This window comes from Pelobates fuscus, chromosome 5 (assembly GCF_036172605.1).
Source record: "Pelobates fuscus isolate aPelFus1 chromosome 5, aPelFus1.pri, whole genome shotgun sequence".
NCBI classification, from domain to species: domain Eukaryota; kingdom Metazoa; phylum Chordata; class Amphibia; order Anura; family Pelobatidae; genus Pelobates; species Pelobates fuscus.
The window spans coordinates 268,963,290-268,977,198 of NC_086321.1; the positions used below are offsets into that span (position 1 = coordinate 268,963,290).

At 39.4% G+C, this 13,909-nt stretch overlaps 1 protein-coding gene across 2 annotated transcripts in view; it reads left to right on the forward strand.

The window, feature by feature from the left end:
- The window catches only part of TMOD1 (tropomodulin 1), a 93,795-nt gene extending 80,371 nt beyond the window's left edge, over nt 1-13,424 (forward strand). For both annotated transcript variants that reach the window (XM_063455283.1, XM_063455284.1), the window contains exons 6-10: nt 808-938; nt 3,480-3,587; nt 5,408-5,551; nt 6,362-6,506; nt 10,996-13,424. In XM_063455283.1, the coding sequence (XP_063311353.1) occupies nt 808-938; nt 3,480-3,587; nt 5,408-5,551; nt 6,362-6,506; nt 10,996-11,060 (593 nt within the window). In that variant the 3' untranslated portion in view covers nt 11,061-13,424. The remainder of the gene's footprint in view (nt 1-807; nt 939-3,479; nt 3,588-5,407; nt 5,552-6,361; nt 6,507-10,995) is intronic.
- The last annotated feature ends 485 nt before the right edge of the window (nt 13,425-13,909 follow it).

Here is a 13,909-nt window from a genome sequence, read left to right on the forward strand (position 1 = left end):
TAATCAGGGACACTTGTAAAAAAGAAAAATACATATGCCAGAGCTACATTAGGTAATCACAACGTTTTCTATGGGCGACTATTTTTTTTTTTCATTGAAAGAATAGGATTGTATAGGAACACAAACCCACAGTGTAATTTGTCGCAGGCCAAACATTTTTTTTCCCCAAAACAATGGGACAATGGTTCTGCCACACTCCAAACAGCACATAGCAGACCAATCTAAAAACTAATTGAAGCAATTATTGACCACTTAGGCCTTTGGCAGAAGCAGCCAAATCTCTCCCTCCAACAATATTCTGTAAATATGCATATCTATCCAGAGGGACCCCACTGATCCCGTGGGCCACTATGTAGCTATTACACTCACTTATATATACTGTATGGAATGAGTAGATGCTGTCTACTGGTTAATTTTGCATCACTTGTATCATTGTCAAATAACCTACTCCTCCAATCCACTAATGGCTATTTAGTGAGCAAAGGGATCAGCTGGGGCTCTGACTCTTCATTAATCTCTTTAAATAACACATTAAGACTTCCCTGTTTGTGGGGCCCCATTTGTTTAATCACAGGTCACCTTTGGTTATAGGGAGTTTGTAAGCATTATCTCAGAATGTATTTAAATGACCCTCTAGACCAACAAAGCAGGAGGTAAATTGTGTTAACAGTTAGGATACATTTGGTTTTGGCCTTGGTATGCATTATATAAACTCCAAGCCAGATAAAAAAAAACCAAACTATTTATAATGGATTATTTAGAGTAATGCGTTAAAACTACTAGTCACAATCTGTCTTTTTTTCTTAGGCGTTATCAAACCAACACAATATAAGCCGGTCCCTGATGAAGAACCTAATTCAACTGATGTAGAAGATACACTGGAACGGGTTCAGAACAATGATCCAGATTTGGAAGAGGTTAATCTTAATAACATTAAAGTAAGTGGCCATGCTCTTTTATAGATGTTATATATTTTATGTCTTAATGTGGTGACAACATATGAAGGGTGCTCCCCGTGAAGAAAATGGTCAACATCTTGGACCTTGGTTCCTCCATCACAAAAGGCTGCCTTCAGTGGTTGAAACTGTTTTCTACAATCCTACGGTCAGGCAGGAAGCAGTGTCTTAGGATGCCAACACCCTGCAAGTGGCATAATGAGCAATGTGCTTAGGTACCAATTCCTGCCACCTAAATCTGCTCTTATCCCTTTATAACGTGCGCCCAATCTCAGACTATGGAAAAAAGGTCTCTATGAATAAAATACAATTGTGATTTGAAGCAGAAAGCTGAGCAAGTAGATTCAATGCCTGTTTGCTAGGCATCCACAGACACCTCTGCCCAGTCCTTGTCCCAATAGGACATTTGAAAATGTCCCCAATAGGTGTTTGAAAAATCATGTGCCTTAGGACTGGGAGTACCTAAACCTTCTCCTCATCCATTATGTACCTCATTGGTACTTTGGGTGATTTGTCTTTTTATTGGAATTACTGATGGGACCTTCATTTTTTTGGCACAATGGGTTAGTTTTAATGTAGCTTTATAGCTTGATTTCCTTCAAGAAGAGTTTTCTTTTTTTTGCTTATGTCTAGATGTGGTGATGGTGTTTTTCTGTTTTGACACACAGAACAGTCATACTTTTCCTCTGCTCTGTCTCTTTTACAGTTTTAAATGGACACATTTGAAACACAAATCAATTTTAGCATTATGAAGGGGTTTTGGCGTCTAGATCATGCCCCTGCAGTTTTACTGCACAAGTATCCGCAATTTAGGATTTACATCTCTTTGTTTATGCAGGCCTAGCCTCACCTCTCATGTCTGAGACTCACACAATCTCCCTACACACTTCCTGTAAAAGAGTCTGTTTTTTTAGCTTCCCTTATTGCACAGTGTGTTTAATTTAGGATTTTGTATCTCCTCTTCTGTTAATAGCCTGCTGTGGCCTACACCAGCCTCCTGATTAAAGTTGAATTAAGAGCAGAGAAAAGTTTGATTAGCAGAGTATGAGATAACAACTTCTAAAATAAACTCACTGTGCTGGTAGATCAGATTGAAAATGAAGCCAATTTTTTTTTTCTAATGAAAATTGTATGAGTCTCAGCCAGTTGAGGCGTAGCTGAGACTTCATAAACAAAGTGAATTAACTCCTAAATGGCAGAGACTTCAGAGTGATACTGCAGGGGCATGATCTATACACCAAAACAACTTCATTAAACTGAAGCTGTTTTGGTACTTAGAGTATCTCTTGATTGTCTTACAAAGGTTCCGAACAGTCAGACATTTTAACTAAGTAACCTCGAAGTGCTTCTGAGCACGTTTTTTTGCATTTCCTTTTTTATTTACACCATTTCTCCTCTCCTGTATTTGGAGGTCTGTTTCTGACAATGAGTATGCTTGCAGAACAATATAAGGTCTTTTCTTTCTTGCCATTTATTGTGCATTGAATGTATGCTGCATGTCAGCCTTATCCTCTCACCTGTTACATCTGTTTGACCTTATCCAATTAGTGTTTCACCCATAATGTGGTTCTGCCTGCTTCTCATTAACACTTAAGGTGTTTGGAAATTAATTCATGGTTATAAGTTACCGTATTTATTGGCGTATAACATGCACTTTTTCTCCCTGAAAATAGGGGGCAAATGATGTGTGCGTGTTATACGCCGATATACATATTTTTCGCTCCATAAGACGCACTTTTTTTCCCCTCAAAAGTGAGGGGAAATGTCTGTGCGTCTTATGGAGCGAATGTGAAGGTTTACTTACCAGTCTTGAAGCGTGGGCCGGTGTTCAGCGTGCACCGCGGTACTGGAACTTCAATTTCAGGTTCCGGTTTCCGGCGGGACTGAAAGGAAGTGCGCACTCAGTGTGCACACTTCCTTTCAGTCCCACCGGAAACCGGAACCTGAAATTTAAGTTCCTGTACCGCGGTGCGCGCTGTGAAGCCGGACCACGCTTCAAGACAGGTAAGTAATTATGGGACAAGGGGAGGGAAAGTGCACTATGGGACAAGGGGAGGGGGGGACACTATGGGAGGGGGGGAGAACACTATGGGATGAGGGGGGGAACACTATGGGAGGGGGTGGAAAATACTTTGGGGGGGAGAATACTATGGAAAGGGGGGGTACACTGTGGGATGAGGGTGGGGGAACACTATGGGAGGGAGGGAGAATACTATGGGAGGGGGGGAAATTTCCTTCTTAAAATGAGGTGCGTGTTATACGCCGATAAATACGGTAATTGCTTTCTCGCTGTCCTGAAAGGGTATATATGCCTGTGTGTTGTCAATCAATAATAATTAGATAGGTAGATAGTTTGTTCGTGCTGTATGATTACATATACCTACGTGTCTCTAGCATGCTATTTTTGTTTCACAAATATTTTTTTATACACATCTACCAGTGTATACAAGCCTTGCATTCTAGAATGAATGATATTTGATTTATATGCTTCTTTTGTCTTTTAATTCTATATTTCATCATTAGAACATACCTATAGTAACATTAAAGGCTTACGCAGAAGCAATGAAAAAAAATACATACGTGAAGAAGTTAAGCGTAGTAGGAACACGAAGCAATGATCCCGTTGCCTTTGTGAGTAATATTAGTAAGATTTTAACTAAGTTTGCGTTTATGAAACTGAATAAATTTATATATATTTTTTGAAAGTTAACATATCTGTAAAACATTTTATTTAAGAAATATATAAAAGTAATGGAATTCAATGTAGTAGTTTTATTTTTGTATATGATTAAAGGAACATTATAGGGTAAGGAACACAAACATATATTCCTGACCCTATAGTGTTAAAAACACCACTTAGCCCCGCTGGCCTCCATTCCCCACTAAATATAGTAAAATCGTCTGTTGCTGTTTGCTCGGCCTCTGATCTGCCTGCTTGGCTAACATCATCAGAAGTGTTGCTCTGGGCATGCAATCACAATGCTTTCCGATATGATTGGCTGAGCTTGTCTAGTAGGCAGATCAGGGGCAGAGACAGCACGAGTCAAACACAGCTGGCCAATCAGCATCTCCTCATGGAGATGCATTGACTTAATGCATCCCTATGAGGAAAGTTCAGTGTCTCCATGAAGAGGGTGGAGACACTGAATGTCAGTGATGCACAGTGTGCAGCACTGCCCCAGGAAGCACCTCTAAAACGCACCTCATGTAAAGAGGGGCCTGTGGAGATATCCCTAGGCGGTAATGTAAATACTGCCTTTTCTTTGAAAAAAAACAGTGTCTACTGCAAAAGGCCTGAAGGGAATGATTATACTCATCAGAACCAATACAATAAGCTGTAGTTGTTCTGGTGACTATAGTGTCCCTTTAATATTTTAAATTATAATAAAATCTTCCCGGTAATACAGAGATATTTCTGGATTGCTGGCGGAGGTGTAACTCTACCTCTCCTAGTGAAGGAGGGTGTAACTAGGCAATATCCTATCTACAAGCCATGGAGTTACTCCTGTTAGCTCATATCATTTTTGCAAGTGTAGTGCACAGTATTGTCAAGAGAAACCAAACACACTCTTTCTGCGGCTCCTGAAATTCTAAATGTTTATGAGAATATTGGATGAAATATCTCTCCAATGTAATCCACTAGTTGTCCACACATTGCATACATTAGTGATACATTAGTGATATGCAGTGCATTGATTCAAAGTATTGCACAGCATTATAGTGCTTAGATTGTTAATATGCTCTAAAAGGACATACATAGCTTGAATTGGTGCTTAATTTATAAAATATAAAATGTACCCTGGTGTGATAGCCGAACTCCTGAGCCTTATACTAGCTTTTATGTTTTAAGCGTGGTAATTAACAAGAACTTTTAAAATTCCAAAGCAATCCAAAAATATCATAAGACAAAGTTGGAGCTGCTTTGTCTTCTGGGCAAGCCTGAGGTGGACACAAGTTGATAAAAGACAGAGCCCCGCTGTCAACTTTTGTCCAATCCCAGCAGCCATCACAAATGACGGCTGTGAGATTCAGGCATCAATCTGTGGGGGCTCCCGTGTGATCCTCCTTAGACCTCAGTGATGTACTCTCACACATGCGCAAGGGTACAGAAATTACACAGCTCTGCCAGATTTAGCACCAGAGACAGTGGAGGCTGTGAGGGACAGATTCAGGTATGTAAAACCTCTTTCATCTATAACTTGTGGCCACTGAACCCTAACTAGAGATATGACCTTCAGGAGTCTTTGCTAATTATCCAAAGACCTCTGAAAGGGACTGACCCACTTTAAGAAAGGGCCTTTGCAAGGTAAAGGTGAATTACCTGACCATAGTATATAGGTAAAACTGCTTAGTGAACATTGTCTTTTCATAACTCTCTTTCTTGTGTAACTGTATGCCTCCAGTCCTGTGCCTGTGCTGTGTACTGATTTAGGGCTTCTTCCATTTTTAAGGCTTTGGCAGACATGTTGAAGGTCAACAGCTCATTAAAAAGCTTAAATGTGGAGTCCAATTTCATTAGCGGAACAGGCATACTTGCTCTTGTTGAAGCCCTCCAATATAATTCATCTCTGGTTGAACTGAAGATAGATAATCAGGTAAGTGCATAATCCAGACAGCTGCAATGGTGATGGGGTCACTAGCAGTGATACATGCATACATACAGAGAAATACATACATACACAGTCACAATGACATACTTACATCTGTTCAACCTGGTCCCTGGGGTGCATGCTGTCCGGCTCTGTGGAGTCCCGCCCTGCAGCCCAGCCCAATCACTGGGCGCCAGCCGCGCTGTGTGGTACACAGGGAGCAGGGATATGATGTAATTCATATCACCGCTCCCCCCACACAGCCTGCGGCAGACACCAGGGTAGGAGGCCGGGCAGGCGGTTGAAGGCTGGGCTCCGCGGTCAGTGCGCTTCCCTCCTGTTGGTCAGCCTGACATTGCGCCCCCAGGGCCAGTCCACCCTATGGTAGCGCCGGCCCTGCATGCACCCTGTCACCCCTAACCTGTCATACTGCCATACACCCTGTCACATATTTCCTTACACTCACATACAGTCACCCACCTACTCACAGTGACTCCGCCAACTGATTAACATATATATACACCAATCCAGCCCAACTTGTCTTATCTTACTCATTATCCATCTCCCTGTTCACGTACCTCTATCTTAGTCACATACACCTACCAACCTGCCTAGTCACTCAGTTCTCCACAGCAGAAATTCAGAGAATCCAGAAAATATGGACTCATATGTAGGAAAAGTACTGTAACATGTAAATAGTTGATCTACCTCCTAGTGAGTTGAGCTGTTTTTTTTGTTATTGTTTTATTGTTTTGTTTTTTTTCTTTACACGGACTTATGCTTTTTGTTATAATACATATGTGTATTTTTTAATAGAGTCAGCCTCTCGGGAATAAGGTAGAAATGGAAATTGCAAATATGTTGGAAAAAAATTCATCCCTTTTGAAGTTTGGCTATCATTTTACACAACAAGGCCCCAGGATTCGAGCTTCGAATGCAATGATGAACAATAATGATCTTGGTAAGTTAAAACATAAATTAACACAAACCCAAGAGTGTTTCGTATTGGAATGTGTTTGTTGGTAGCTATTTTTCGATGTAAAAATATACTAATTATAATTTTTCCTTCAGTATACTTTAATGGGCAACTTTATAACAATGATATTATGTATATATACATTTATTCCACATGTAATGTTGGCCTTTGATCTTAAAGGACCACTCTAGTGCCAGGAAAACATATTCGTTTTCCTGGCACTAGAGTACCCTGAGGGTGCCCCCACCCTCAGGGACCCCCTCCCGCCGGGCTCTGGAGAGAGGAAGGGGCTAAACTTACCTCTTTTTCCAGCGCCGGGCGGGGAGCTTTCCTCCTCCTCTCCATCTTGATCGCGACGTCATCGGCTGAATGCGCATGCGCGGCAGGAGCCGCGCTCGCATTCAGCCGGTCGCATAGGAAAGCATTTACAATGCTTTCCTATGGACGCTTGCGTGCTCTCAATGTGATTTTCACAGTGAGAAGCACGCAAGCGCCTCTAGCGGCTGTCAGTGAGACAGCCACTAGAGGATTTGGAGGCTGGATTAACCCTCATTATAAACATAGCAGTTTCTCTGAAACTGCTATGTTTATAAAAAAAAGGGTTAATCCTAGAGGTACCTGGCACCCAGACCACTTCATTAAGCTGAAGTCGTCTGGGTGCCTAGAGTGGTCCTTTAAATGAAGAGATCCATATGAAGTATGTTTTAGGTATTTTTCTCAGTTTTCTTTTTTTTTTACTGAACACTTGAGAGACAACTGTCTCATTCAAAAGCTTTAGCTTTGAATGAGTCAGTTGCCTTACCCTGCTTTTTTCTGCAGGCTTATAAAAGCAGGTATATATATTTTTTTCTATATTTACCTGCTTCTTCTTTCTTATGCTTTCCACACACACTTCAGGAAGGACATTGATTGAACCAATCAGTGTCCTATCCCTGGGAATGCTGGTATAGTGCATTGGGCATGCCTGACAGAGAGGGAGTCTGATCAGTGTGATCAAGCAAAGCAGGCTCTGGTGTCCGGTTTCTTTCTTCTGCTTCTGCACGATGCCCTGTTTCTTTCATTAGTGGATTTGTCTGAAACTAAGGTGGGTATGTAAGAGGTAGAGGGTTGGATGCTGAAGAAACTCCCCTAACAGAGAGGCCTGCTCAATAATGCAATCTGACCAAGTTTATACTACATTGATAAATGTTTATTACATACTTTTCAAAGTTTTTCTTGCTTTTTTTATGATTTGTATATTTGTTTAAAAGTGTTTGCTTACTGGTTTAAACAATTATTGTCAGGTGATGCATGTCCCTTTAAGTGCTTTCTTTTTGTGTGTTTTGAGTAAAACATGTTAAAGGAAAGCACGTGAAAAGTTCTACATTCATCTGCCGGCCATTATTAGTGAACATAAAAAATATCCATATACTGCAGGGCATATACATGCATTATCAAGATCACTAAAGAGGGGCAGGCTTATGAGTGCTGAAGAGAGCCCTGTTTTTTGTCAAGTTGTTCATAAGCAGTTTGTCAAAAAAACAAATAAAAAAAAAACAACAAAACCAGGAAATGGACCCCATTGAATCATAGCACTATAACCACTGCATTGAACTGCATTTGTTAAAGTGCCTAATTAGGGATCCATAGATTAACAGCAATATCGCTGCCACATTTTAATTTAGCTTTTTTACAAGACGACACTTCATGAGATATTAAAAATACTTTAGAATGTTGAATTTGGTGGGATTATCATGGAAAAGATTGTAATATGTTACATAAGCACCTGTGTAATTATTTGCAGATTTTTGTTTTAATTTAATAAGCTTGTTAAATGATTCAATACTGTCAGGAAACCTTTCTAAGTGATTTATCTATAAAAAATAAACGTAGATTTCAATGGTGACTTCTGTAGATAAATCATTTTAAAAGCCTAATAAATTGAGACCTCTAATATAGTGTTAGTAATAGAAATCTGCATTGCTAACACTATAGTTGCCTCTGCCCCCCTACCTTGCGTCCCCCCTCCCAAGCATGGAAAGGGTTAAAAACACTTTATTTACTTACCTGATACCAGCACCAATGTCCCTTACCACTGGACTGGTGTTCCGCCTCCTCTGATGTCATCCGACGGGGGGGCAAAGCATTGAATCAGTGCTTTCCTATGGGGAATTTACTGAATCTGGGTGTCCTCGTGGAGAGCGTGAGGACGTCCAGTGTCAGTAAGACAACTAAAAGTCACCTAGCAAGCAAGCAGTCTCGTAGACAGCCACTAGAGTCTGTCTTAGCACTGCAATGTTTGCAGCTGCAAAGCTAATGCAACAAGGACACTGCACCCAGACCACTTCAATAAGATGAAGTGGTCTGGGGGCCTATAGTGTCCCTTTAATTTGAATCTGATGAATTTAGACTCATAATGAAGAAGAACTCCCTTCTTGGGGTTTTCAAAACCCGTTATTTACTTACCTTATCCAGCACCGATCTCCACTCCGCACCCATGGACGTCCCACGATGAGCAGGCGCTAATGCACATGCACGGCAAATGAATCAATGCTTTCCTATAGGGAAAATCTGACTCTGGAGTCCCTCATGAAGAGTGTGAGGATGTCCAGCGTCAGATAACGGACCAAAGGTCTGTTTGGATGCAGGAAACGCCTCCAGTGGCTGTCTAGGAGACTTTCTCTGGCACTAAGGGCAAAAGCGACACTGCACCCAGACCACTTCAATTAGCTGAAGTGGTCTGGGTGTCTATAGTGTCCCTTTAAGCCCCCTCTGTTTTTTAATATTGCATATCACTTAAGGCATTCTATCAGATCCATTTTATGGTAAGGTAGGTTTGATCGAAAAAAAAAATGTTCCTTTTTAAAATTGTATTGCAAATTGTAAAAGTTGGTTCTGACTTGCATCTTGTTTACAGCACGTATGCATAGAAGTGATGGGCCGTGGCATAACATTCCTGCTCTGGACATGGAGGATGTATAAGTATAGACAGAACTTCTATACATTTCTCTTGGCATCACTTCTTCATTACCTGTGCCACAGGCAGTGCTCTATGCTGCCACCTTCTGTTTTTTCAAAGCAGTTTTCTATAATCTTGCTTTCTTTATATCCACCATGGTTTTATTTCCCAGAATGCCATTTTCTTGTTCATTTCTTCTTTTTTTGTAATAATTAGATTTTACTGCACGGATTGTGCACCGATCATTATAAAAACTTCAGAAAACAAGGAAACACAAAGAGCCCTCAGCCAAAGTCATACATAAAAATTATATGATCTGTTTTGCAGTAATCCAAAGGGGATATATTGGAAAATCCTATTTTTTAAAAACAAGTGAGGATAACATAATACATTAACTTAATATTAGCAGACTTTTTTTTTTATTAGACTTCATACAATGCATCTTCTGAATTGCATTGCTTGAAAGCGTATTGCAAATTGGTAGATTATCAATCTCACATTTCCCATTTTATATAGCACTTAGTAAGTAAAGTAATTTTAAAAAAATACAAGGCTAAAATATATTAGGAGATTACAAAAATGATACACAGAATAGCAACAGGATAGAATCACAATTTCATGGTTGTGAGATAATTAGATTAAATGGACAGTATAGTCACCAGAACAACTACAGTTTATTGTATTTGTTCTGGTGAGTATAATCATTCCCTTCAGACTTTTTGCAATAAACACTGTCTTTACATTACAGCCTAGGGATACCTTTTACTGGCCACTCCTGGCCACGGTGTTTACATTACAGCCTAGGGATACCTTTAACTGGCCACTCCTCAGATGGCTACTAGAGGTGCTTCCTGGGGCAGTGCTGCAGCACTGGCATTCAGTGTCTCCACCCTTTGCATGAAGACACTGAACTTTCTTCATAGAGATACATTGATTCAATACATCTCTACATGGAGATGCTGATTGGCATGGGCTGTGTTTGGCTTGTGCTGGTTCTGCCCCTAATTTGCCCCTTTGACAGTCTTAGCCAATCCTTTAAAAAAGCATTGTAATTGGCTCAGAACAACACTTCTGAATATGTCAGCCAAGCAGGTGGATCAGCGACAGAGCCAGCAGCTACAGAATTGAACAAAAGTAAGATTTTACTATTGTTAGGGAGGCAAGGGGGAGCCAGGGGGGCTAGCTGGTGGCTTTAACACTACAGGGTCAGGAATACATGTTTGTGTTCATAACCCTATAGTGTTCCTTTAACTTTAAACATTTGATGCAGAAATTGAAGAGCCCTCTTCTCAACAGCTATGCATGATTGGCATGCGTAAGGAAATAGCACAGGTTACTGGAATAACTATACAGTGTAATGTCCGTAGTGTCAGTATTACTCGTTGCTATCGGCTGCAGAAAGTCACTACTGGCTACAAAGATTGCAGGGATATGTTTTCATTCGGAGGTGTTTAAAATGTTTTATTGAGTACATTATAATTATTGAGTACATTATAATAGGTTAATCACTGATATCTGTATTTTTTTTTCCCACAGTGAGGAAAAAGAGGCTGGCCGACTTGGTTGGGCCAATCTATCCCAAGTGCCGGAGTGGAGTGTAAAGCCGCGGTGAAGACTGTGCCTTACGGCAGGACCCCCTTTCATTGTTTATTTCAGAAAGTGGAATCGTCAAAGAAGAGCAAGAACGTAGCACCTGTGCCATACCTCAGTTGTGTCTGACATTATGCATCAAAAGGATCATCACAATGACAACTATGACACAATATCCATACAACTATTTTTTTCTTGTTATTGTTTTTTTTCCCCAGACATACAAGTCATACAACTGCATTGGGAAATCAAACCATTTTGATCTCTGTGCCCTCAGATTTGTTTTGTAGGTAATCGTAGCTTCAATCGTATGTTTGATCAACACAAAATCAATCGTATGTTTGATCAACACAAATCCTCTTCCTTCAAAAAAGGCCAGTGATTGTCACTTGATAATTACAAATGTCCTTTTCAATGTCCATGGCAGAATTAGCACTAAGGCTTGGCACTGGTTAGTTTAAGATTGTTCAGTTGGGTAGAAATGTGCCAGGTTGTACGAATACCAATATATTGAGTTTTTTGGGGGGGTTTGTGCAGCATATGGTTATTCCACATTCATTATTTTTTTAAACTAATCGTATTAGCCTAAGAAGTCGAAGCAGCTAGTTTTGCTTATTTGACACCTGCTCTCTATATTATGTTGCTCAACCCAATTCCTTTTAAACAACATTTGAGAGAATTCCATTTCAGAGAAGGTAAAACCTTTGTTTTAGTAGAATTTGGTGTTATAAGTGATATTTGTGAATTAACAAATATAGATAGGTGAGTAAAGCACACAGTGCTAATTAGTGCAGGCTTTCCTCTGACCAGAGAGTTACTCCCAACCCCTTTTAAACATAAAAGCAAAGTGAATAGAAAATATCTATAAACAATATCAGGGCGCCACAATCACTTTATAGTTATGAGCTTTCCGGATGTTGTTCTCATAAATTGAGGAGACAGAGAAACGATTAGAAAATAGTCATACAAAATTTATTGAGTGATTGATAAAAAATAAACAATAAAACACTTGCATTAGACAATGACACGTTCTAATAAATGTGCAACAATTGCAATATTAACTTCAGTAGATTTAGTCTGAAACTATATAAAAATCTCAAAAGTGAAATGGCTATCAGCCCGGAGGTACCCATGATATTGTTTGTAGATACTTTCTGTTCACTTCGCTTTTATATTAGTGAATTATTCTGTTGATCAAAGCTGTTGTGAGCATAATTTTGCTTTGGTCCAATATATGCAATGTATTTAGAGCCTTGCAACTTACCGTAATTATATTTAAAGCCTTTTTAACAGAACACAGCACCATTTTTGTGATGTCATTTTTTTCTTGCTGTTCTGTCACTAACGTACTAAGTATATTATTTAAGTCCATAATGTAGCACTGAACGTCATGTTACAGAAAATATATAATGGCCTACATCTTATTGGTGACAATCACTAAATCAACGTTTCCTGTTTTTATGGATTGTGAGTAAAGGTAATATGTGTATTTCCACAGATGAAAACCACCCTAAAATGTATAATAATATCTAATAAATTAGTCTGTTATACATGTTTCACATGCTTATAGTTACCATAAGATCAGCAGAGGGCAGCTTGTATTTTGAGAATTTACACAAAAATAACAGATTTTACTGATTTTTGTTACTTTTGCCTAAATTCAGTAATCAGTCTGTTCTCAATAAATCTCCACTGTTTCATGTTATTAAATATAGTTAATAAACATAGTTCACAAACAGGTATTATATATATATATATAAATATAGGCATCCAGATCATATTATGTCAATGAAGTGGTCTGGGTGCAGTGACCCTTTAGTTTTAATGCAATGTTTCAATTGCCGGGTTACACACAACTCTAATGGTTGCCTTCCTGACAGCCACCAGAAGTTCCCCTGTGTGAACTATGTCAAACTCGGATCTCAATCACATGCTGCTCTTGGAGCATTGATTGGCGCAACACAGGTATTTGTTGCACATACACCATAGCTTTCCGATGCTTCTCTATTAGGAAGCTTTGGATTGGCTGGGATGATCAATCTTGATGATCTTAACCATTGGAGGGGATGCGGTGACACCAGCACAATGAGGGAGTAATGGTAGGCAAATAAATACCTTTTAATCCCTCTTGGGGGAATGAACACTTAAATAGGTAAGGTAAAACTATTGTGTTAGGAAAACATGTTTGTATTCCTAACCCTATAGTGTTACTGTAAGCCAGAATATCTTAACTTGTACATTTTTTCTTTCATGTACTTCTCGGAGAGATCAGTCTATTTCAAAATCAGATTATTTTCTAAGGTTAATGGTTATTGATATACCGGATGTTTTTATGCAGTAATGTTAACGGTTTAAATAAATATCTATATATTTTACTTTCAAGAATTCACAATAATTATATCAGCTACTAAGTCTAGAATTATAGGCATATCTTAACAATTGTTAAAAACGTTTTTGATGTTCCTGTTCTTTGCTTAAAGGGACACTACAGGCACCAAAACAACTTAACCTAAATTAAATTATTGTGCTGCCATAACCTCGAGAATGGTTTAACCCCAAAGTTGCCTCCAGTGGCATCCGGCTTCTGAAATTTCAGGGGCACTGTTGATTGGCTGAGAGTGGTCGACGACTCCCAATTCACAAAACTGACCTGAGAAAGAAATTTATCTATTACAATATCAATGACCAACATATTGTAACTGCCTCTCTCAATCATTGATTTTACATATGTAAACAGATTTGCCAAGCTGAATCAGATAACTGTGGCCTTGTCACTCTACACCTACCTTGCTCTGATCTACTCCTCTTCTCTTCTTTTCTTATAATCAGTTCTTCCTTTTTTTGTTTTTTTTAATTCTTT